This window comes from Triturus cristatus, chromosome 9 (genome assembly GCF_964204655.1).
Source record: "Triturus cristatus chromosome 9, aTriCri1.1, whole genome shotgun sequence".
Classification (NCBI taxonomy): Eukaryota; Metazoa; Chordata; class Amphibia; order Caudata; family Salamandridae; genus Triturus; species Triturus cristatus.
The window spans coordinates 843,025,558-843,052,385 of record NC_140592.1 but is presented as its reverse complement, the minus strand read 5'-3'; the positions used below and the strand labels follow the sequence as shown (position 1 = coordinate 843,052,385).

Genomic DNA, 26,828 nt, shown 5'->3' with positions numbered 1-26,828 from the left:
TTTTCTGTCGCATCAGTGTTTGGAATCACATTGAATAATAGACCTACAGTATTTATGTATATTATTATTTAGCTGGAACAACCATCCACATCGTGGTCACATGACAAGCACCACACACAGTCCTCATGTGGATCCGTGATCAACATGTGTTTGCCGCACTCACGACAAGGCTTGAAGCCCGACTTCCTTGTCGACATCCTTGAAAGAGAAACCGAGAAAATCCAGAGATAACACAAAGTAACAATGAAGCTACCAACAGCGATTCCCGAAATCCGTTGGCCTCGACGGCGTGGAAAAAAGGGAACTGACGTCATCACGCCGACGAGGTCTTCTTATGGAGCCGGTGACGTCAGCGGAGTCGCGAGCGGAGCCTTACCTCTGTGACGTCGTCTTCGACCTCATCGGCGTGGACTGCTACAAAAGTTTCCGAATGTTGCTGGCGCAGGGGATGTTCACAAGGTGAGGAATCCACTGGCAGATGTATGCATCAGAAATCCCTCTGTACCCCACACCTCTCGCTCACTGCCTTATATCCCTCTGTAACCCACACCTTGCGCTCACTGCCTTATATTCCTCTGTACCCCACACCTCGCACTCACTGCCCTAACATATGCCTCTGTACCCCACACCTCGCGCTCATTGCCACAACATATCCCTCTGTACCCCACACCTTGGGCTCACTGCCACATATCCCTCTGTATCCCACTCCTCACACTCGCTGCCTGATCGCTCACTTTACCCTGCCATTCATCTTCTACGTGTTCTCTCCCCTTCCACTCGTTCTACCTCTGTTCACCCCCTTATTTCTTTTAGTACCTTACTCCTTTCTCAATACCTCTACTTCTTTTCCTCTTCAGGAACATCTCTCTGACACATCTCTGCACTTCCTTTACATCAACGCACCCCTCTACCTCACCTGTCTACCTCAGTCTTTATTATTCCCTCTTCCTTAGCTGTCTCTACCTGTCTCTGACACACCTCTCCCTCTCTCTACCTGGCCCTTTCTCATTCTACAACTGCGTTATTCTCCCCTCTCCTTCTTTGATTTACCTCTCTCTGCACCTGAATCTTTTTCTTCTTCACCTCACTTCTTTGTCTACCCTTCTCCCCTCGCTACTCTTCTGTTTGCCTCACTACGGTCTTTACCCGACCCACCTTTCAGTGCCTCCTCCCATTTCGCCTCCCTCCCAGCGCTCTCCTAGCATGCATCTGTTTCTCCCCTCATCACCATGCCTGCCTCTACCCCTCCATACCTTTCTAACCAGCCTAACATTCTACCTTCCTGTTATACCTGGTAGTGAACCTTTCATTTCACGCCTCCGGTTGTATTACCTACGCATTCAAATTGAGTAGGTCATTGCTGTGTTCCCAACCCAACATCGAGACCCAGTCCCCTAGCCTCTCAACATGCTCAGATATAATGACAAGCATTGGCATAGCCTATAGGTCTCGCCTTTGGGACCTGCTGCATAACTAAATACTTATAAGGTCCCAAAGGCGAGACCTATTGGCTATGCCAATGCTTGTTTCTGGTGTGATTGAATTGACTCTGCCCTATAATGCTTTGAGTAGAAAGACAAAGCAAATTTGATTTTATTATCAACACAACCAATTAAAGTAATCCATGTGATTTTACTTTCCAATGATAATCTTTTTCAAGCTGGTCCTCCACATCTTTTTGTTTTATTTACTTCTATTCATAAGTGGTAGATAGCAGTTTGAGCATAGTTATTCTGTGCATATTAAATAGTGTAGTAGCATAATTGGAATCTGTAGACCTCAGTGTAAGTTGCACTCTAGTTTTAACAGAAGCAGACACCCTCTGTCTCTGTGCTGGTTCACATGTATGCACCAATGTCAAACACTGGCATCTCCAACCTTTTCTATAATAAGAGCTACTTAAATTAAATGAAAATTATCCTGAGCTACTATTATTGCTATAGTAATCATAACAGACAAGATTTCATTAGAGCCTACCCTATGCAAGATCACCAGCAGTGTTCACCTCAGTGAATCGGGCATGCTTGACAGCAGTCATGTACAAAATGTTTTATCAATGTGGAAAACCTCTACATGTGTAATACATAACAGCCATAGTTACATTGCCCCCAGCACCAAATTGATAATATTAGTAATGGGTCTTCAATGCCAAAATGATCTGTCATTCAAATAGTTTTAAATATGTTTTTGTAATTCAACAATTTTTTTTGCAAACATTGAGTTATCAGTTCTGAAAAGACACACATTTTTGTCTCAAATACACATTCTTTAATTTTGGTATAAACTCCAAAACAACCAAGCAAAAGCTTCTAATTAAGTAGATTGGGCAACACACTCAGGGGAGCTACTTGCAGGTGACTGGGGAGCTACCAGTAGCTTGGCGAAGCCTGGTCTAACACTTTCATTATTCACAATGCACTCGTTAACTTTCCATTAGCTTTTGTTCATCATCGAGTTATCCTGTAGAGGAAGAAAGCTAAGTAATTATTTGGTTGTCATTTGCTAAGTACAAAATCAGACATCAAAACAGCTTAAAGGCCTTGAACAGACAGAAACCAACAAAATAAAGGGAAATTTAATGCCATGTTTAAAACCACACTATAAAAATAGCGTACAGTAAAACAATCAGGAGGACATTGACTGCATAAACTTGATCTTACAAACTCATTAAGACATGTTTACTAGGAACCTGGTCTAAACCAATCACACAGGATCCAGTTATCGATTTTGAATATATCCCACATGTTGGTAAAATACGGGCCAACCTGCACATCGTTGCCAAGATGAAATAGATACATTCTTGTTTAAGGTAATGAGAGCAGTACTTATCACAACCATTAGCTATGGAGTAGTGAACGTTTACAAGAGGAATGGGTGTACTTTAAGTTTGTACCCTGTGTAAACCTTTCATTGGTGTTAATATTCTATTCAATAGATTTAGTTTACATGGCTCCAGCGTAATGCCTTATAGGCATTCAGATTGTTTGACATTTCTGTGTTGGTTTGAATGCAGTTTTACCGTTAGTTTGTAGCAGTAAAAAAACTTATTCCAGCATCAATTTAATTTTAATTCTGGTTCATAGTCATTAAATGTTTTCATCTGTGTCCTAGCTCTGCATGATCACTGATACCACTCTGTTTATTAGTGTCTGCTGTTTTTATGGTTTTGCTGGCAGGATTATTTCCAATTCAGACCTCAGTTTATCAGCGTAGGCATACAAAACAATTTAGCCCCAAATAAACAATCTCGAGTCCTAATATTATCTATGAGCAATGTTTTTATTAAAGTCTTTTACATCTGACATATTTTCCCCATTGCGTGTAAACATAGAAAAAGATGACTAAAAGCAAATGCTAATACTGTGAATGATCTTTGACAGAATTATTAGTATTTAGATCAAATATGTAGAAAAATATCTTCACCGAGATCCAGTTGGTCATTTGTTTATTTGTAGTTTTCAGTTCAGTTTTCAGTACAGTAGTTGTGGAGGTTTAGACCTTTTAGCAAGATGTGTAAAGCTCAGTAATTTAGAATGCATTGTTAACAGGGACTCGGTAACATTTCCCTAACTGTGTGATTACATGAGAACATCTCGAGAGCTCACATCAGAACTCAACATTCAGTGATCAAAATAAAGGTCTTTTTTCACTGGAAGGCCACCTGCTTCCATGTACCTAACTTTTAAGTGGCCGCATCAATGGAAAAGAGTTTGCAATGTTATGTTATTGTAAAATTAGACCATTAAGATTGCTTGATGAGTTGGTTGTTTGCTACTGAGAATTGGTTGTGATACGCACCTTACAGGTTCTAATCTCAACAAGTCGCTTCAGCATTTTATGTTCTCAAGGTCGATATAATGAGTACCAGTTTCCATTCGTAGTAATAATTGTGAATAATATCTTCAATTTAACATGCTTTGGTGAAAGCACTATATAAAAAGATTCCGGTTAGAGCTCATCCTGCCACTGTTTTGACCCAGAAACACACGTTTAATTGTCTGCTGTACACTCCTACAGTCACACCGCATACTCCCCAGTCAAGTTCAATTGGCCTGTGACGCCATGAACCCTCCTAATTTTAAACTGTTGCATCTTTGTGGAAGCCCAGAGCTTCTGAAACTCTTCACTTCAAAAGTGAAAGAGTGAGCCACAATTCTTTTAGGGTGGACCCATGCCGAAAAACATATTTTCACAGTGCCTGGTGAAACTAATGGGGTGTCTGACTCCCACTACAGCAGGTGCAGATTCCAACTGGTGCAACATGAAAAATGTAATTGGTCGGAAAGGGAATTTAGATGTCTTTTCAAATACGTTTAAAAAATAAACCCCAGAAGGCATACATTTCCTTATTTAGATGTGTGTACTATATTTGAATTCCCTTCTCAGGGTAGCCATTTTCTATTTAAAATAAAACTGTGCACATTTTTTATGGTTCTATGTAACCTGTACCGTGTGAAATTATCTTTTTTCAGACTGTAGGTTTCTGTCCTCCACCACATTCTTGCCACGATTGGGTTGGCCCCCCTGACAGACATTCCAATCTTCGCCCGGTCAAGTTTTATGTTGCCAAAGATGAGTCTCCACTGGAGTACAGACTGAGGTTACTGAGACAAGATACTCAAGACTGGAATCAAAAGTTCTGGGAACATCAGAATCTGACCTTTAATAAGGTATAACAAAAGTATTAATTATATTGTTATTGTTATTGATATTTTTGTTGGTTTTATTTAATTGTTTTTCGTTGGGTGCAACATGTTGCTTCCTGAGGCTGCTTTACTGGAGTGAACAGGATCCCAACCAACAGAACGATAATGGCTGAAAAAAAGAGTCAGTTTCCCGTAACGCATCTAGGGTCAGCCTAGGAACTATTCATAGCCCCATAGGAAGCAATACAGATCGTGTGGGGCAGTATTTTTAAATATATTGTTTAGCTTTACTGGAGTGCCCTGTTAGTCTAACATTTTTGGTATGTGTACACTGAAAATATTTTTGTGTGGTATGCAATCATTTTGTAAAGGTGCCTGCACAGTTATTTTAATTACAAAATATGGAATTCAATTTGGAAATGTTGATGAATTTGGCAAGAGGTGGAAGCACACTCGGTTGTAAAACTTGAAAATGTTTTACCTGCAAAAGTTCACAAACTTACCACAGCTTATACATCTGCTAATGGATCTAGTGATGGTGGAAGTAGCTGCATTCTTTATCTTAAGACATTTAATAAATAGTATCTCTTGCTAGTTTGATATCTTATGCAATTTAAGTGTGTGCCTATATAAGACATTTTCTTCCTTAAACAACATTAAATATGTTGCAGAAATGTACAGAAAAGAGTAAATCTGATATGATACGAACGACTATACTTTTCCTAGTGGAAAAAAATAATCTTTAATATTTCCTAACAAGGTTAGATGCAAAAAAAGAGAGAATATGGAACAGTGGAAAATGCTTTTAAAAAAGATAGGTACTCACAGTATCATGGACTCATGGAATTCGGTTCATGGTGACTTTTAAAATGTGATTATCAGCTGCAAGACCCCTCACGATTGAAAATGGGTACTAAAACATATACAACAAAAAGTGTTCATTCTCTGTGTAATACTAAAATAGGTATAACAAAACAGTGCAGGTTTAATTTACCATAAATTGTCAGTCCACAGTTTGCATAAATGTTATAACAGTGCATTTAAATGATAACAGAAAAAGGACACACGTTTCTTATACTGTTCATTCATCCATTTAGCACAAACCCGAACCAAATTTATTCGGTATTGATGCTTATGCCGCTTCCTCTTTCTAGGGGTATTTTCAGTTGATTTCATTAATGCTACCACCTTTCAGTTACATTTATTCACATTTCAGTTAGTCAGAATCAGAGTAACTTCTAGAGGTGACTCATCTCTTCATTATTCCTAATTAGTCTTAACCACTAGCGTCTTTGTTCCAAACACGTATGACAGTCAATTAAAAAGCGTATCATTGTTTTCAAAGCATAAAGAGTGGAACTACTAGAACTGGGTATTTTTGTCCACTTTATGGTGATTGTAAGGAGTGTATCAAAACACAGTGTCAAATACAGGCATAAATTAAACTGAGGTCACCTTGTTATCTTCGATCATAGGTTTCCTGCTATTGTCGATCAAGTTTTATGTAACCATTCCCAATAAGCTAAACTCGTCGTGTTAGAAGGCATTTCTCAAGGGAATCTGGCTTCACCTGCTAAGATTTTAGCTCAATCATGTTGAATTATTCTCTGACGTATCTAAACCATTGGAGAGGACCGTTCTTGGGTTTCCCTAGATACTTTCAATAGTGTCAAGAAGCCCATCTATGTGTTTACCCGTCTTTAGTCTTATCCAAAGGGCTAAGGGCTGACGAACTGTCCCATTGAACAATCTTGATAACGTTTACTCCAATTTTACGGTTGGGGTGCTACCTGGAGGTCTCAAGTGCTAGAATATATTGGTCTCTAGTGCACCCAGTTCCGGGCATTGATGTGCTCTCATAGTTGGATGCGATATAGTCTTAAGGTAGATCCTGAGCCTTCTGAGATGTATTGTGTCCTAACCTCATGGTTAACATGTCCGCGGCTGAACCCACTGAGTGCTGCAGCCCTAGGGCACATCATGATTGGAGATATATTATAGTGTTCACCCACCTGGTGCTCAATGATATCAACATGCCTTGATAGCTAATATAAAAAACGAACTTTTTCAATACAAAGGCCCTTCATTGAAAAGTCAGGGAACCAGCCTTTTCCTGGATTAAAAAGCATACACTTTTTGGTTTGTTTATCTTAAGAAACCTCATTCAAAGGAATGATTAGAAAGTGCACAAGAAAGTCTTTCTAGTTTTCAGGGTCTTAAACCGTATACTGGCATCACCTGTGAAAAGCAGTATCGAAATCGATTTGCTGTTTACTCATGGAGCATTACACTGGACTGCATTGATCATCTTAAATATTAAAATGCTAAATAAATCTAATGCCAGAAGAATGTGCCCATGCAATACCCACTACCATTTTTCAAAACACCCATTGTACTTCTTCCTAAACCTGTTATTTTATCTGTGCAATGTCAGTGATGTTCCGCTTAAGGAGACCTGCTTATCTACTCAAATAGAATGAGTTAGACTACTAGAGGCTTCTGTTCCCTCAGTTGAAATCTGTAGGTTTGTAAATGTTGGACTCATTTTCGTAGTGTAGGACCACATATCATTCCTAACCTTTAGTTGGAAATTAACTACAAAATGCCACCACGTTTGCAATTCATCTCCTAACCTTGTATTAATTTGTCAGTGTGATATGTTCTAACCTTGTATTCATTTGTCAATGTCTTAGTATTTTAAAACTTAGCATATTAGTCTGAGCTAAATTGGATTGATAATTGTCAGCTTAATTTCTGTTTTGTGATTTAAAATGTATGTGACTCAGTAGTTACTTTTAAAATAATTTTATCAAGCCCTCGGAGAGCTCTGACAAAATAATACTGCAATTTCTTGTAAATAAAACATTGGAAAGACTATCGATGGTTCTGCTGTCCTACAAGTCCCACTCCTCATGCATACTTATCGTATTACATCTGAAAAGGGTGGAGAAGTGATTGAACCACACATCATCTATCATGATAATCTGGGCTTTTAGTATCCATATCTCTTGCTTTGGGCTAGTATTCTCTCAGATTCCTTCCACTTCATCCCTTGCCAAAGATTTTTCACAGCTTTCCAATGACATTCCTCCTCTTTGCCTCCCTGCAACTACACTTGCCATTTGCTTTTGTACAGTCTGTGTCAAGCCTGCAATATCTCCTATGCTAATGTACTAGTTCTTCTGTGAATAAACCCTAATGAGCCTTGAGATAAAATGGTTCATCTTAACCATGATGACACAATGCATGCTCATTATGTGAAACATTTTTAATTTTTGTATTTATTTAAAAGGTTTTATATAGCGCTGGCTGGACCCAAGGGTATCAGAGCGCTTTACAATGGTCACATGAGTATATATAAAAATGAGGTAGCAAACAGGTCAAATAAAACAATAGATAACAGCGCAATTTATACAATCTGGTTACTCAAAGTGCGAAATTTAACAGCAAATCAAGAGAAGAAAGGATTGTCGTGTATAAAGGGGGGGAAAGAGAAGAGGGGGGTAGGATGTAAGAATAGTGAGAGGCTGTGATGGGGGTTAAGGAAAAAGAACCAAGTGACTCAGGAAGGGCCTATGAAAGGGATTAGTGAGGAAGAGGGAGAAGAAAAGAAGGAAGTGAAAAGAAGGTGGTGGGGAAAGGGCGTCGGGAGAACAGATGGGGGGATTCTAAACAGTAGGAAACCGGGTTGGGATAAGAACCCAGGGAAGGGATAAGGGCCCAAAAATTTGCAGAGAAGGTGTAGCTTGAGGCTTTTTTTTAAGCTGAAGTAGTAGGGGTTGCACCGGAGTTCTTTAGGGACAGCATTCCAGATGGTAGGCGCATTACCAGAGAAGGGGCGTGACTGGGTGGATTTCTTGTTTAACAGAGGAGGAACAAGAACGAGAGTGTTTCAGCTCCTCAGTGTTCGAGAGCAGCCAGCTATAATGAGTTTATCTGCAAGGTACAGCGGGGTGTGTTGATGCAGGGCTTTGTGCGTAATGCAGGCGGTTTTGTAGGTAGATCTGCCTTCAATGGGAAGCCAATTGAGGGCTTAAAGGGTAGGGGAGATGTGATCAAACTGTTTGAGGTCGGATATGAGCCTGGCAGCTAGGTTAAGAATGGATTTGATTGGGGCTAAGTGGACTTTAGGTGTTCCAGATAGAATGGCGTTACCATAGTCGATTTTAGACAGGGCCAGAGATTGGACAACTGATTTAAAGTCATCAGCAGGAATGAAGGGTTTTAGTTTCTTGAGGTGATGGAGAGTGAAGAGAGCACTTGTGGCCGAGTTTTTTATGTGGGAGATAAGAGAAAGATTCTGGTCAAAGTTAATTCCAAGGGATTTGACTGAATTGGCTAGAGTGAGCGAGCAGTTGAGAGCTGTAAGGTCCGAAATCCAGGCTTGATTGGGGACCGGGCTGTTTTAAGGGGAGAAAAGAATGATTTAAGTTTTTCTTTGGTTGAGCTTGAGGTGGTTGAAGTGGAACCAGGATTAAATCTTAGTCAAGGCGTCATTGAGGAGAAGCACGTCACAGTGGAATTGAATCTTATGATAAAGTTGCGTGTCATCAGCGTAGAGGTGATGCCTGATTCCCGCATGTTTAGGAGTAAGGGTGAGGGGTTCCATAAAGAGGTTGAAAAGAGAGAGAGAGAGAGAGAATAGAGCCCTGGAGGACACCCAGCGAGACAGGTACTGGTTGGGAAAGGCAGTCGTGAATTTTAATTTGCTGGGTTCTGTGCTGGAAAAAGGAGGAAAACCATTTGAGAACTGAGCCGTTGAAGCCAAAACGATCTTTGAGAGTGCTAAGTAAAGTAGAGTGGTTCATGGTATTGAAAGCAGAAGGGAGATCAAGGAAAATGAGAAGTGAGGACTGGCCCTTGTCGAGGGAGTGATAGATGTCATCAATTATATTGAGCATGGCCGTTTCCGTGCTACAGCCCTTTCTAAAACCTGATTGCAAAGAGTCCAACAAATTGAAGGTGTCGATGTGTGTCTCTAATTGGCGCAGGCCACATTTTTCAAGGGCTTTAGAGAGAAGAGGCAGGTTAGAGATAGGTCGAAGATTATTTAGGTTATTAGGGTCGGCAGCAGGATTTTTGAGGATGGGAGTGATTTGTCCAAGTTGGAGGGAAACGGGGACACATCCCGAGGCAAAGGAGGAGTTGATGATAGAGGTCCAGAAAGGGGCAATGATGTGTTTTAGATCTTGGACAAGGTTGGCAGGGAGAGGGTCTCTAGAGTGAGAGGATTTTTTAAGTCTGGCAATGACGTTGAGGACTTCGAACTCAGTCACTGGATGGAAGTGATGCCAGGAAGCATTGTTTTTTGTCTCTAGTTTGGTGGAGTTGGATTCAGGAAGCGAAATGACAAGAGGTAGAGATGAGGGGTCATGAAGAAGAGTTAAGAGGGCCGGAGAATTGGAGGGAAAATCTAGTGGGGGTAGAGAGCAGTGTGGAAGGGGAGTTAAGACGAAGGAAAGATCGATTTTGGAGATTTTTTCTGAGCAGTAGTTAGCAATCTCTTCACATCTCTCAATAGTGGCCGAAACCTGGGGGGGGAAGGGGGGCGACAGAGGTGGTTTGGTGTTTAATAATACTGAATAGGTCCTTGGGTCTATTTTTAGCCCGGTCCAGTTGAGAGCGGAAGAAGGCCGCCTTCGTATTAAGGATATGCTTTTTGTAATTGATCCTGGCGGATCTGAGGAGGGCGAGATTTGGAGGGGACGGGTTTTGTCTCCATAAGCGTTCAGTCGACCTAAGGGCGCGCCTCTTGTTGTTGAGATCTGTATTAAACCAGGATTATTTATAGGAGGTGTTTTTCTGAAATTTAAGTTTAGCTGGGGCAATTTGGTCAAGGACAACCGTGATGGATTTTTTTAAAGTGCTCGGTGAGGTCATTAGCATTTAGGGAAAGAGGAGGAAGTTGAAGTTGCGCTGCGACTTTAGACTCCAGTTCGCCCGGGTGAATAAGCTGGACATTTCTAGTCAACATCTGTTTGATGATTTTGGGGGGAGGGGGTAGCATCTTGTTAGAGATCGAGAAAAGGATAAGGTGATGGTCAGACCAGTCGATGGGTACGATGGAGTAAAGGGAGGCCAAATCCGCGCTTGTAATGATAGCGTTCAGAGTTGCTCCTTTTGTGTGAGTAGGCGAATGACAGAGTTGTTTCAGGTCATTAATATCAAGTAGATCCGTGAGGAGGTCAACCAAAGGATCATCCTTTTTGTTCCAATGGAGGTTGAAGTCCCCGAGGAAGAGGTTTTTAGAATTGGAAAGCAAGGATTGTGAAAGAAGGTCGGATAATTCTTCTACAAAGGGAAGTGCATCACTAGGGGGGTGATAGATGTTATGAAGGCGAATTGGTGGGGAACCATGCACTCGGAGTTCGGCTCCAAGGTATTCGAAAGTAGAATGTTCGGAGCTCTGCACAAGTGAGAGTTGGAGTTCGTTTTTATAGATAATGGCAAGACCACATCCAATTCTGTCCAGTCTATCTTTTCTGAGGATAGAGTAGCCGGGGGAGAGAGCAGGTCAAGGATGGAAGAAGAGTGATCATTGAGCCAAGTTTCAGTTAGAAAGGTGATGTCAATGGTTTCACTAAGGATGGCTTCTGATATTTCAATCGCATGACAAGTTGCAGAGCAAAAGTTAACCAGCATGCAAGAGCGGGATTTAGGATTGTATTTGGGAGGGGGGATAGAATGGATAGTGGTAAGTTGCGGTGGCAGCCTAGGAGAAGCTGGGGAGGTTGGCATCTGTTTGTTCCAAGGATCACAGGGATGTATGCTTGGGGGACAGGGAGGTCAGAAATCAGAGAGTTATGTGGGAAAGAGTGACAGAAACATGAGCCATGTCACCAGTAAGTCCCTGTTCTAGTTCATTCAGCACATTGTCATGACTAGTGCATTACCGTCCCAGATCTAGATGGCCTGATTTGCTATAACAGTAGGTGCTGGATAAAGTAGGGTGTACATCCACTATAACATTGGCCTCCTGTGTAGTGTGATCTAAGAGATCCTAAGTCAGGACCAGAGTGTCATTACCTCTAACCGAAAGGCATGTCAAAATCTGTCCGAAGAGTAAAACATTTCTGCACTCTTTTATGCTATGTAGTCAAGTAAACTCCTTATTTCCTTTAAAAAAAAAAATTTAATTCATTTTTATTTAATTTTCTCAGGTCATAGTATAAAACAAATATATGGAAGCAATTCATACGGGATTAAAACATCGAAGAAGAACAATCAAGTTGGGACAAATGTAATTGATCAATTTCATTAATTCATGGCAAATAAATCCATTAATAAGCTGGCTAAAAGTATAATAAATTACAGGAATTTGCATACATAAAAAGTTAAACCATTTCAATATCCAGTTAATCATTATCGGCGTTGATAAAATCCCATCTAAAATTTTTCCAAATCTTACCAAACTTTAGCAATGAGGAAAAGTCCCTTGCTTTAGCCAAAGTGAGCTCTAATTCATATATTTGATAGACGCGGGAATGCCATTCTGAATCTTTAGGGTCATTCTCTGAGACGCATGCTCAAGCAATACAGAGTCAGACAGATACCGGCATAGATGTAGTTTATTTCTGTAACCCCCCTTCAAATTCGTATTTAACTCCCATCATTTTCTCTTTAACAGATAATTGTATGCAAAATCCGAGACTTAGCGACCTATAGTTTGTCACCCCTTACCAAAAGTTGTGTAAACCCGGGGCAGAGTGCGAACATGTACAGGACATCAGCAGCAAAGAGATTACTCTTGGGACATCTTGTTCTATCTGTCCTGTCTATAGAGGGAGTTGCTCCACATTTTAAAATTACGTCTGGGGTGTAGTATAAAAGACACAGCGTGCACCACTGATGTAGTTTGAGATTAAAGGAGTGTACAGAACATTCCAGCAAATCTAGAGTCCTCTGAATCTCTTCAACTGAAACCTCAAACGATAGAAGTCTGCTCCATTTCGCCGCCAATAGCCGAGTGTCATCTATAACAAACTGCGAAAATACCTGATACATCATACTTATAGTAGGTTTAATACCAGACTTAAAATAATATGAAGAAAACTCTGAGCTGTCGATGCCTTTCGCATGACCGCGACACGTCCGCATATAATACCTCAACTGAAGGTATTTGGACAAAGAATGATCAGGCAATTCATAGGCATCTATTAATTCAGAAAAGGATCTAAAGCCATTCAAATCAAATAATTGCCCCATTGTTGTAATCCCGCCGTCTGCCCATACTCTACAGGTTAGATCCCAGGAAATCTAGGGAAAAGTAGGATTATCCCAAATGGGGGTATCCTAGTTGATAAAACCGACAAAATATTTCTTGCAGATCCCCTTCCAAATACAAATGATATCTTTGAGTACTTTGAAACATACTCTCTTGCAGTAACTGGGATCATCTAACCGATTTTATATTTATATATATATATAAATATATATATATATATAAAGCCTAGCTTCTGCTCCTAGAGCAAGCTGATAATACAGTGGTGTTAGATTTGGTTTCCCATAGATCAATAAATTACGGAAACGTCCAGTAAAAGTGGCCCAGAAGTACAGCTTAAAGTCCGGGAGTGAGAGCCCTCCTGTTTTATAGGAAGATTTCAAAAGTCGGCTAGTGCGCCTAGCTCACCCGTAGCCCCAGATAAAAACTACTGATGGCTTCTTCCAGCCGTCTAAAAAAAGAATCCAGGACCCTCAACAGAACCGTCCTAAACAAATAAAGAAATTTGGGGAGAATATTCATTTTAATAATATTTACTTGTCCGATAATGGTAAGCGGTAGCATATTCCATGATTTTAATTTAATGACCGTTGCAGATAGCAAAGTTTCGTGATTTAATTTTAGGATATTAGAAACTGCAGATCGCTGCCTAATACCTAAATAAAGAGTTGAAGTAGTAGCCCCCTGAATTGGTAAGTCGGGGTGAAATTCAAAAGAACCTGTGTTTTATCTAAATTCAGCTTGTAGATAGAAAATTCCCCAAAAGTACGTACTTCCAGAGAAATCTGAGTAACAGCTGTTGCTGGGTTAGAGAAAAAGATTGCCACATTGTCGGCATATGCGTTCAGTTTGAGTTGTCAATCACCGATAACCAATGATTGAATATCTGTATTCCTAAGAAGAGACTGTAAGTAAGGTTCTATATAAAGAGCAAAAAAGAGTGGCGAGAGTGGGCACCCCGGTCTTGTTCCGCAATAAATACGAAAGAGCCCAGAGTGACTCCGAGCATACGCAGCTCGGGCACGTGGATTCTTATAAAGTGCCTGGATGAATTTATCAAAATCTTCCCCTATACTGAAAGCAGACAGTGAGAACCATAAGCAATCCCAAACAACACGGTTGAATGCCTTCTCCGCATCAAGTATTATCATGCCCATGATCATATTACATTTTTCGGCAATATCAAGTGCAGCAATTGCTGTGTTAGTATGCTGTGTGGTATCTCTGCCTGGGACAAATCTCTGTTGCTGTGGGGATACTAAAGCTGAGAACAGTGGAGCAAGACGGCAGGCAAAAATTTTTGCAAGCCATTTAGCGTCTGTTTTATTCAATGAGATAGGCCTATAAGAACCCAAGTCATCAGCCGGTTTGTCCTTTTTTAAAAAGACCACAATATTAGTTGTGTTCCAGCTATTTGGTATAGTCCCTCCTGCCTGAATATATTGGATAGGTTAAAAAAAAAATCCACGCTCAGTATCTCTCTAAATGTCTTATAAAACTCCATAGGGAGTGCGTCCTCCCCTGCAGCCTTGCACGATGGTTAGGCCATTAGTGCAACCTCAGTTTCCAGTCTTGAGATTTCTGTCTGGAGGTCATATGCCTGCTGCTCTGTAAGACAAGGTAAGTTGCACTGTTGAACATATTCCCGGCACTTTTCCCCGATCGAACTTCTGTGACTGGCTGTACACCTTACTGTAAAACCAAGAGAATTGTTTCAAAATAGGTTTGAATATTGTATAGAGCCTACCATCTAATCCCTTAATGGCCTGAATTCTAACCTTAGTTTGTTGTTCTGCAATTTGATATGCTAAAACTCGGCCAACCCTTTCCCCATATTCATATTGGAGCTTCCTATATTTTACAAATCTAGCAGCTACCTTCAATCTACATCCAACAAGAGACCGCGTTTCTAACAGTTGGCTAAATACTTGGCGTTTATCTGTAGCGCCGTGAGTAATTTTTAGGGCGTATAGTAGCTCGAGCTGACGAATAGTTTGACGGAGAGAATATGCTTCTTCGGTAATTGCTCTAGTTTGCTTAATCACATATTGTAGCGTTCTAGCGTGGACATATGCTTTCATAGTGTCCCATACTATTGTAGGGAAAGCGATCCTCTATTAATAGTGAAACATTCCCTAAGTAAGCCTGAAATAGACTGTATATACTCGCTATTAGTTAGGATCTGAGACTACCCTTGTACATACAGTCATTTCCATATTATCTAACAGCATACGTTTGGTAAAGAATTAAAATAATATGTATTGCCATTGTCTGATGGGTAAAGAGTCGGCCAAGCGTCACAAATGCCATATAACTCAATGAAATCATTGAGGAAGACCCTGGTTCTAGGTTTACGAGAAGTAGTCCTGCGGTTGGTGGAATCAATGCTATAGTTCATTATATAATTAAAATCGCCCATTAAAATTAATTCTCCCGCCCAGTCCAACAATTCAAATGTGTATCAAATATTTCAGGGTCATCTATATTTGGTCCATGGACAACACAAAGCACACATTTAAATTAATGTAGAATCAATTGCACCAGTACCCATCTTCCACAGGGGTCAGCCGCAGTTTTTAATACCTGGCCCTGAAATTATTTAGAAGAAAGGACAGCCACCCCCTGAATTGATGTAGTCTGGGATGTAGAGGTAACTATGTTATAGTCCAGCTGCCTCAGTAGGACCCTATCCTTATATGCCAAGTGAGTCTCAGTCAGAGCCACTAAATGAGGTTTATAATATTCAATCTCCTCTCGGACCAATTGTCGCTTAGACCGTGCATGAATCCCTGACGCATTCCAGCACATACATTGAATCTGGGCCATCTATATAGTATAAAAGAATCTTAATTCCCATGTCTTGGCATTCCAGTATAAACTTTACATATCCATTGAAAATCTTAACATACATCCTATGTGAATTCCCTTGTCTATAACCAATTTCCCCCTCCCCCAACCCTCTACATGTGAACCAAAAGTGACAGCAGGAGGCACTCAATAATATCCAACTTGGTCCCACCCCCACAACACCGACAACCCAAAAAGAACACCCCATCCCCCTTGTGACCTAAGTAAGGAATTGCCCCAATCTGGGGCCATTGATGAAAACAGCCCAAGGAAGAGCCCGCACCCAGCCCGTCCACCCCGAAACCCTGCCCACCACCTAATCACAAAGTGAACAGAAATAAAGAAAGAAATAAAGCAGAGACAAAACAGAAGTAAGAGAACAGAGAGAAAAAAGAAAAACCTAGTATTTCAGCTCATCATCTATCCCCCTTATAATCAGTCAACATAAAAGGTGCAAGCAAGGAGAACAAGCATTGGCATAGCCAATAGGTCTTGCCTTTGGGGCCTTATAAGTATTTAGTTATGCAGCACAATATCCTTGGTGCAACAACATCAACTGTTGCATGGCTAAACATTTATAAGGTCCCAAAGGCGAGACCTATTGGCTATGCCAATGCTTGTTTGGCATTGGTACGGCCTCACAGTGCTGTCTGTTTTGAGCACTCTGTGAATTAATTTGCATAGTTGGCAGAAACGAACACCAACAGTACACTCAGTTCCTGTTTAAATAGTGTCTCGTGGTGTTGGTTTCAAACAAAGCAAAACAAACCATGGTTCTGTTTGTTTTACTTTCATACACTTTGTTTTTACTTTCCTTAGGACATAGCGCTCCATTCCCTCAATGTGTAAGTAAGCACTATGAAGAATTCTGCTTCAGGTCAGCGCGAGCCCGTAAAAAAGACACACAACCTTCCCAGTAGTACAAGCACCAGAGCCTGGCGCAGACTTCCAGGCTCACTAATGGAAATGTTCGGAATTGTAACAAGATACTCGGCCCATGCATGCCCTGTTCTCCAAATATACAGCAATGTTTACAAAAAGCAACCCCCTCCACTCGATATTGGAGCCGAGACCCCCACCATCTGCGTATTGTACAACTTGCTGACAACGCCTTACACCTGGACGTGCATCCATGGTGCTTTGCATGGCGTGCATGGTACACCGCGAGGTGACGACGGGCCCACTGTTGTCATCGCGTTACGCAGGAGTGTCAATGTTATCACACAGTGGAGGGTAACATCATATCGAGCACGATGTACAGATGCTAAACACTTAGACACCATTGTATATTACACAGGGACGACTGTATGTTACGTGGAGGAGGTTAAAAAAAGATAGTGGCGAATCAGAAATACCGAGTAGGAAGAATTAGATTCAGGGTATCCAATATGAAAGAATATAGCGCACTGGAAAATGTTAACACTTCATATAGAGATGGAAAATGCTGCACAAGTGGATAAAAAAATGTTATCCTGGGAAATGCGAACATATGACATAGGAGGCTGTCAAAATATTAGACCTGGAGGTTCCAATGTCCGTATATTATACAACAATAAAAAAATGACACGGAGTCTCAAATTATTACACAGGGGAAATGCCATATATGATAGAATATTACATAGGCAACGACAAAAAGTGACACTGGAAAAGGCAAAATAGTACATAGCGGAAATCAAACGTTTTATAAATGACAGCATTGTATAGTGCGTATAGAGCATCACATGGGGACATACCCAAATGTTGCGAAAGAGGAAGCCGAAATATTAAAAACATCACTTAGATGTCAAAATATGACTGAAGGGGTTGGAGCCTGCGAGTGAGAGAAAGCACCAGGCAATCTGTTTTCAATTATCGCGCCCGCGCCTGGGCACGATAATTGAAAACAGATGAGGCCCGTGCGCTTAACCGTAAGCCTTAGGCCGTGGGCGGTTTCATTGGCTGGGAAAGGCGGGACATGCGCCCGCCTTTACCCACTTGCGTGCTGTCTTTTAAGGAAGACACACACAAAGGCCAATGGAGTGTCAGGACTTCAAGCATGAGCTTGCTCTCTCGTGCGGGAAGTGCTGGTCAGCTCCAGGAGGCCGTATCATTAGAGCAGCGCATGCACGCTGCGCTAAGGCTCGACCTAAAAGAGGGGGGGGGGCTGGAAATCCAAGCTACACTCAATTTCATATATAATTCAAATGTTACCTGTGCTTATTCGTACCCCTTAGCAGAGCTAGAGCCTGTGCCGCATCTTCTTCAGAAAAGCACATCTGAGACCATCCATCCTTAATTTTAAGGCAAGCAGGGTCCTGTAAGAAAGCTTGTGCACTAGGGGCCTTCAATGGATCAATAAACTGCTGAAGCTCCCATCTCCGGTCCATTGTGGATCTACATAGGTCTGACCGAGCAACAATGGACATGCTATCAACTGAAACCAGGGATGTTGGTCGGGCAGGAAGAGATGGTCTGCCTTAAAAGGAAGTTCCCGACATATATCAGCATAGGCCAGGGCTGTGTCCCCTTAGAACCAGAGGCATTACGGTTGAGGGGGAGCAGGTGAACATGTTGTATTTGCAAATCCTAGTCCCAGTCACTCAGATCTGGAAACGCACTTCTAAATAATTGTACCATGAACCTGCCGAGGATCAAAGCCTTCCTTGCCATCCGGTATCCCAAAAATCCTCAAATTATTTCTCCTATGTCGGTTTTCAATGTCCGCAGTCTTAGTTTGGAGGAATTTGAGCTGGCCCTCATGACTCTCAATAGACTTAACTGTTGTTGCTGCCATCTCCTCATTAAGGGCCATTCTTTGCTGCAGATCACTCACATCAGCTGAAAGATTACTGATCTGACTGGAGACCTCCTCCAGCGATTTTTGCATCTGCATATTGTCTACTCTTGCCGGAGTATAATAGGTCTGCACCTCGACCCGATGGACCTGTAAGGCTAGCATAATTGATGTTAAAGATGGTTCCTGCATAGCCTCTTCCATCTCTCCCGCAAAATCTTTGGTCGTAAGTGAAGGAGAATGATCCGATAGTGTCCCAGAGGATATGACTGAGGAAGAGCCAACATTCGGGGTGGAGCATAGATGCTGAGAGCGTTGAGCATATAGCTTGGGTGCTGTTTCCCGCCTGCAGTTTCAGGGAGTGATGGTAGATAATCGGGAAATAATAGATTTTTTTCTTCTCCCTTAGAGGTCACCCATTCCCTAAGTGGACTGGTCTTGGCACCCTGATCAATTGCCTTGTCAAACTGCCTCTGCTCTTTAGGCTTGGATAGGGGGTAAGCAGTGCCCTGGTCTGTGGATTTTCTTTGCTTGGACTATCCTGCTATGTTCCGTTTTTTGTGAGTGCCCCCTCTCCCCCATGGGTAGAAATAAAATTCGCCTGTGAGACATGCAGCATGCAATTCTCAGACTGCAATATTGGAGCCTCCAAACTCCCTGTGGCAGATAGGTGATCACTTTCAGCAATCACCTTTAAATCCCCCTCTGCCTTGGAGTGACGCCTTAACACTTCCAAACTTCCTCCGGGTAGTAAACTCCCCTCATCCTCCATATCCTCCCTTGGAACATAGCATAGCTGAGCAACATCATCAGTATCTCTCCCAGGTAGCTGGAGAATATCAAAAGCAGTACTTACATTTGTTGGCTGTGTAATACCCCACATAGCCTCTAACGAGACTTCCTGCACGGCTGATGCTCTACCGTCCCCGAATGAGAGCCCTGTTTGAAAAGGAATCAAAGAGGTAGAAGGTTGAGGGGGTTCGACGTCTGCTTGGCACTGCTGCGGTCTTACCCATGATCCTGGTCTTGATTCGAATCCTGACCCTGGCCCCATTCCTGGAGCAGTGGAGGAGGAGGTGTACTCGCAGGTGTATTTGCTGCGGCTGTCGCCATTAGGTTTTCTGCCTGATGGGATACTTCTCCTGGTACCAGTTCTTTAGATGCAGCCTCGATCAAATCTTGTGCTGCCCCTGTTTTTAGCAGCATCAGAATAGGGCGCCCCACTTTTGTAGATGTAGTGACCAAGGGTTTGGCTACCAGGTTGGATCCTGCGTCCTCCCCCAGCTGAGTGGCTAGTTCTTCAGCACGGTTTCTTGCTGCCCCTCGTGTCCTGCGTGCTCCTTGGTAGACACTAGCTTTCCGAGGGGCCATTGCAGAGTCCTGGAAGATGGTTCTTGTCAGGTGTAGCCAAAAACATGCAGCTAGGTATACTTGATTGTATGCTCGCCGACCGCACAGCAGCAGCATCGGCAGGGCAAGAAAAAAAACACTGGGGTGCCTCAATGCCGGCTTCACACCGACTACAAGCCAGCCAGTGCCAGCTGCAGGACGCCGTCCGGGAGACAGAGTCCAGCGCGCTGCTTCAGGAATCACTGGCCTCGTGGTGGTGGTGAGCGGGGAAACGTGGAATGGAACGGAGCTCTCTGCGGAGTCAACCAGCCATCTGTCGACCCCCCCCCCCCCCCCCCCCCGTTCATAAACTCCTTATTTCCATACATCTAACAGTGAAATCTACAGAGATGTATAACTTGGCTCTTCCATTTCCCAGATGAAGGCCAAGTTCTTAATATAGAAAATGAGGCTGTAATGATAACGCAGATGCACTAGTTATAGGATTTATAACTTTCATCCTCCTCCCAATTTTTCATGTAAAATTCTTACAGTCAACAAATTTCCACTGGACGGCATTCGGGCCGAGTAACTTAAAAAAAACACTCAACCCACAAGGTCTCCAGTCCTCTGTGTTTTCTTAAAATATGAGTAAATGTATGTATTCGGTACAGGCTATTTTAATTTGGCATAACTATTGCATACTTAAATTCCTTAACCTATATGGAGCACCATATAAGAGGGCATTTGTGACATGATTGAAACTGCCCAAGCTGTATTGCTCTTCCTGATCCAAGACTAGCATGTGATTGAATTCTCCCCGGCACCACTGACTTTTCAGATGTGATATTTATTTTATTTTCACATTTTTCTGTTGCGTCAATCTACAGAAATACATAAAGGTGCTTTACATTTAAACAAATTGTGGTGACCAAGGTCTCAAATTACACTTAACAGTCATTGTCCAAGGTTTGAAAAAGCAGCTTGCCTGAAGCAGAGAGTTAATCGGAATTTTAAAACTATCTGGAGCATTTTCCACAACCTGAATCCTGCTGGGCTGAAGCTAAAATGAGAGTTAGGCGATCAGGTGGAAGAGACTGCAAAAAGCTTAAGGGTATAAAGTAAAAAGTGGAAGCGGGAAGAGTGAGTAGAAAAAAATTAAAGCCCCAGCAATTAAATTGACCTGGGGAAGTTTGCAGGTGCGGTGCGGATAGGCAGGGCTGCTACATAGGTAAGAGGGTAAGGAGGGACGAGTGTGGGGTATAGAGGAAAGTGTAGGGGTAAAAGCACATGAGAGGGAGAAAAGGAAGTGTAGAATCATGCTATTGGGGGCTGAAGGTTTCCTAATTTAGGTGACTGACAGTTTTAGTGCAGAGTATGCATTGGGTGGAGGGGTGGGCAGGGGATAAAAAGAGAGGCATGGCAAACAAGAAAGTGTGGGGAGGTGTAAAGAATGACCGAGGACTACAAAACGCTGATTTAGGAGCTGGTGGCTTCCAAATACATTGGGGCATTTGAAAAGTTTACTTATGAAAGGTGAGATGATCTCTTCGACATCTCATTTCTGTTTTTAAGTGGTTACAGTGATGTGGCTAGTTCAGATAAGGGTTCTGGGGCAGCTCTATGTGTGCTTGATTACAGCCTTTTTTATATATTTATAAGCGCAACATTCCTCTGAGTTGGTATCACGGTGCTAGGAGATATCTGAGAGAGGATGAGGTGATGTTCGAGGCCTCTAAGTGGGTAGTTAAACCCTGGGGAACAGATGGGTTGTCAGCTTTTTTCCTAAATGATATATAGTCATCGGTAAGATGAAGTTCCAGAGGAAGTTCATTCCAATAAGTTGCTGTCAGATGGAAGAAAGAGCGGCCCCCTGCTCTGGCCCTCTTAATGCGTTTTGTTTTTTCCCGTGCCTGATTGCACGACCTTAAATTCTGTGTGGGAACATAGAATTCGATCTTATCTTGTAAGATTCTGGGGCCGTGATGGTGTAGGGATTTGTGTGAATGACTCAGGAGCTTGAATCTTGACATTTGGTGCACAGGCAACCAATGGAGCTCCCTCATGCATTCTAAAGCCGAGCTGTATCTGCTTTTGTTGCACACCAACTTGGCAGCCGCATTCTGGATTACCTGCCCACATAGAGCACATTCCCGTAATCCAGTTTGCTTATGAGCAAGGCCTGAATGGTGGTTGTCCTACATTCCAAGCGGATCCATAAGAAGAGTCTTTTAAGGAGTTTTAATGTAGCAAAGCTTCTCCCACACAATGACCGGACTTGGTCCTGCCTGGTTAGTGCACCGTCAATAAGAATGTCCAAATTTTTTGCGACCTCTTTGGCGCAGGTGCAGGTCCAAGTGATTTGGGCCACCAGGTTGAATCCCAACTTAGATGGGCTCCTCCAAAGAGTAGGCTCTCTGACTTATTGGCGTTTAATTTCAGACAGTGATCTGACATCCAAGCCGCCATTTCTGAGAGGCAGTTAGTTTAATTCTGGTGTCCTCGTGTCTTTCTTCAAGGGCTATCAACAGTTGTGTGTCATCTGCATAAGAGCAGATACTGAGTCCCCATTTTTTGCTGCTTTTAGCCAAAGACGATACATAGGCATTAAAAAGGGTGGAGCTCAGGTAGGCTCCCTGCGGGACGCCATAGTTGATGGTTTTTGAGGTGGAAGTGAAAGGTCCCTGTTTGTGTTCTGTTGCTTACGAAGGAACTGAAGGGCTTTAGAGTGTATGCCCTTTTCATGTAGGGTGCTCAGTAATAGGCCATGCGAGACCGTGTCAAATGCCGCCGATAGGTCCAATAGGATCAGGGCAGCTGCTTTGCCCTGATCAATTAAAGATCTCATATTATCTAAGACTGCTAATAGGGTGGCCTCCATGCTGTTGGTGGCTCTGAAGCCAGTTTGGGATGGGTCCAGGAGCTTGTTGGTTTCAAGATAATTAGACAGTTGTTTGTTGACCAGCTTCTCCATCACTTAGGATAGGTATGGGAGCTAGGAGATAGGTCGGTAGTTTGCCGTATTATGGACGTCCGTGCCTGCTTTTTTTAGTAATGGGACTACAGAAGCTTTTTTCCAGCTCTCTGGGAATACAGCAGTGTCCAGGGAATTGTTCAGTGTGCGAGTTACGTGAGGGCATATGATCCGAGAGAACAAAAAGTGAGGGCATGGATTAAGCGGGGACCCTGATTTAAATTGAGCCATTGCTTTAGCGACCTGTTCTTCTGTGAAGGGAACAAAATTGCTGAGGTGTGAATGAGCCTTTGGTGGGGATTCAGTGTTTCCCAGTCGATATCACTTGAGGGGGATTGGTTTCTGAATGAGAAGTAAATCGCAGAGATTTTATCTGCAAAGAATTTGCTGATTTTCTCACAGCATTCTTCTGAGGGGGGCAGGATTTGGGACATGCTTGATGGTTTACATAGCTCTTTTACTATTTTGTAGAGCTCTTTGGGTGAGTTGCTGTTATCATTTATTCGCTTTGCGAAGTAGTTCTTCTTAGCGCATTTAATGGCATTGTTGTAAGTTCTCAACTTTGCCTTGTATGACAGTCTATCCTCATCCCACTTGGACAGTCTCCACTCATGTTCAAGTACTTTACACTTTCTTTTTAGTGTCCTGAGTTCGGGCGAGTACCATTTTTCAGATGGTGTTCTTCTGGTAGGTTTATTTCCTAATCTGGGGGCACATAGGGCCAGTGTGTTGGATATTTCAGTTTGGAGGCTTTTTGCTCCCATTTGCACAGGGAGTGTCCTTGGGGCCTTTAGATTCTTTGGGGACAAGTGGGGCTGGAATGTGTTGGGGTGACAAGACTCCAGGCTCTCTTTGCCACCGCTGATGAAGTTGGCTGGTTAGTTTTGCCGGAAGGCTAAGAGTAAAGGAAATTAGGGAGTGGTCTGTCCAGGAAAGGGGCCTAACCTCTGAGATATTAGTAGATTCTATGTTACAAAAATAAAAGGTCTAGAGTGTGTCCGGGTCCTGTAATCCACTGTTTTAGCTGCAGAATCTGCATTTCCTCTTCAAAGTGCTTGGCTATGGGGTTATTGGTATTTTCAAAATGGATGTTGAAGTCGCCTATTACTACAAAGTGTTTGTGTTTAGACATGGTGGGGAGGGGAATAGTTGAGAGCAGTTGCGCTCTGAAGTCAGATTTGTATCCAGGGGTATTATCAATAACTGCTCCCCAAAGTGTTTTATGGTCACCACTGGATACTTGAAAAGCCACGATCTCGTGCTCCCCTATCTAAGCCACTGATTTATGGAGGCAGGTGAAGCTGTCTTTAAAAAGAATAGCTGTTTCTCCTCCCTTCTGTCTCAGTCTATCCCATTTTAGTAGTTTATAGATAGGGCAATGGCTACGTAAGGAGAGGTATTATCGTCGAGCCAAGTCTCTGCGATAAAGGCAATCAGGCTTTATCTCAGCTAGTAAGTCCGATATCTCGAGGTAATGTTTGGGCACTGCCCTTGCATTAAAATAAATGCAGTTCAATAGGAGACTGGACTGATTGTCGATTATTCCATGTGACCAATCTGGCAGTGCCTGGCTCCACCATTTGCAGCTGAGGCATGTGAAAGGACCCTCCATGCTCCCTGGGGAGGCTTTGGTTCAAGACTCCTTGTCACGTGGCATATGTTCGGATAGTTCAATGTGCCTTTCCCTGGAGTAGCAACGGCAACCACCTAGGGCTGATTTGGGAGATGCAGGGGTCCTGGCCGTTGGTCTCGTTCGGGCGCAGACTGGTTTGCCTTTGGTGCGCCGTGGCCCTTTTTGATGTCTGCCCGTAATTGGCATTTGCCAACTAGACCGCTGACCCCAGCACTGCTGGTTCCGGTGACTTCCGGTTCAGCAGTTCCTGGTTCTATCTCAAGCCCTTCTGCCCTCCCAATTATCATGAGTGCAGGTAAGCTGAGCACGTTAGTAATCAAAATTTTGCTTCCAGGGTGGTTTTCTTCCTCCTGTGATTGTTAAGATGGATTGCTAATAGTCTGGTCGACAGACGTAGATAGCTTTGAAGGGTATGCAGCCTAGTTTAAACTTAATTCAGGCTTCATGGGGGAGCCTATGTAGTTATTTCATAACGAGGGTGGTTTATTTTTTGATTTATATGATATTGGCATGTGACTGATAGTTCACTGTGGTACTAATATTTCTGTCATTGGACTGACACCTAACTCAATCTGAATGAGCCCTACCAGCCTTTCAAAAGCAAATCTGTTGTGACTGACGTTTAACCCACCATATGGGCCTTTTTGTGGTGATCCTTGATTCAGCGGACTATCTGTCAGCTCTGGCAGTCGTTCGTGGGTAATCCTGACATTTGATTGACTCTGCTCCATCTGTGCGTATCTTGCAGAGCTGAGTCTGCCATGTGATCTAATTTGCCCCAAGTTTTGCCGAGTTGCCCCATGTCATGTGTGAAACCATCAGCCACACAGAGGTCAAACAAGTTGTTCAGCATTTAATTTTAGTTTCAGTTTTCGAGTCCTGGATATGTTTGAATTCAAGTCCCTAACAGCTATTAATACAAGCTGTGAGAACTCCTTATTTAACACTGCTCCGGCCAGGTGAATTTTGTGCAATTTCTCTAAAGCCTTGGTTCCGGAGAAGAGTTCACGGGTGTTGTATAGATAAATATTATGCACACGAGAGAATGATTTTAAGCAACATTATATCTGGACTACCTGAGCCCACCTTGCGTTTGACTATATATTTTGTTGGAAACCCAAATTAGTAGCCCCTGAGTCTTTACACATTCTTGGGCATAATCCCTCATGTTGAAAATATTTCAAACAGAATTCTTGAAAACGGCACATGGAAAAATGTATTGTATGCCCCTGTCGGTAATAATCCTCCATCTTTTGCTCAACCCTAGCAAGATTGCATGGCAAACTAAATATCACTTTTTTTGCTATTGGGATATTTTGTCAGATTACAGCGAGTACTACAGTGGAGGCAATCCTGTCCGTTGAAAGATCATTATGTGCCTTGCAGTGCTCATGTATGAGCATGAAGAATAACTATAGAAAGTGTAACTTGTGATTTCTTATTTACCTGGTTTATCTTGGTTGTTTTTATGTATAATTACCAGGAAACTGCCTTGACAAACGATTTGGTGCGGTAGATGGCAACTTCATTAAGAAGGCTAGGTACGTAGAAAGCTTCAATTGGGACCACATTCGTTGGAGGGCACTGTCCCTTAAAAATCGAGCAATAAAAGACCCGCGAATGCCACTTTTCTTGCAAGCTCTATAATATGAGGTCAGATGTGCTTTTTCTATAAGGATGCCTTTAAACCCTTATGTAATTTCATAAGCGGGAAAAACAGTGGTTGCCTATTGTATCTAGTGTATTTCTTTTTGTATTGCTGAGTCCCAGGTTTTGCCACCTCTTTCTTTAATTTGGGACCCATAACCTGCCAACTACATTCAAGTTCCTTCTTTCAGACTGAGTATGGAATCAGTGATCAGTAGGCAATTTGGAGCCCTTTTGTACCTTATCATTGGTGGGTTTGATCCATTGGTGGAAATCTTTCCATCTGATTGTTTTTTTTTTCACGGTCTCTGTGTCTTTCTCCCACAAGGAAACAAGAGAGAGAGCGCAGTGATGTGAAACGTGTGTGTGATAGTGCCCGTGTTCACACTGTAGTCTCTCTGACCCAATGTCAACATCACTCTTATAACTGTTCTGCTACTGTGCTACCTACACTGCTCCATCTGTGATGTGTTCCAATGCACTCAGCCTTAACAATTCATGCACCTACCCAGCCTTCACCTCTGCTGCATCTACTCTGCTACCAGCCTACCCTGGCTGTGACCTAATTAACTCTGTGCTAAGCTTGCAGCTATCCTGTGGCTCCCTTATACTACATCAATCATGCATCTTACCTGTACCCTCATGTTGCTGGCCTGCAGCCATCTTACAGCTACACGCCATCTGACATGCACCTGAACCTGCACTCACCTTGCATGGTCAATGCACTTAAATAAATCTGCTATACCACCACTCGGTGT

The 26,828-nt window shown here is 42.5% G+C and overlaps 2 protein-coding genes across 2 annotated transcripts in view; one reads left to right on the top strand and one right to left on the bottom strand.

The window, feature by feature from the left end:
* The window catches only part of BAG5 (BAG cochaperone 5), a 331,752-nt gene that overhangs the window by 71,414 nt on the left and 233,510 nt on the right, over window positions 1–26,828 (bottom strand). Inside the window, exon 3 of the mRNA XM_085626293.1 lies at window positions 5,473–5,559. Within this exon, the coding sequence (XP_085482419.1) occupies window positions 5,473–5,480 (8 nt within the window). The 5' untranslated portion in view covers window positions 5,481–5,559. The remainder of the gene's footprint in view (window positions 1–5,472; window positions 5,560–26,828) is intronic.
* Window positions 1–26,828, top strand: part of COA8 (cytochrome c oxidase assembly factor 8) — a 118,703-nt gene that overhangs the window by 42,585 nt on the left and 49,290 nt on the right. The window contains exon 2 of the mRNA XM_085626294.1: window positions 4,473–4,670. Coding sequence (XP_085482420.1) covers window positions 4,473–4,670 — 198 coding nt within the window. The remainder of the gene's footprint in view (window positions 1–4,472; window positions 4,671–26,828) is intronic.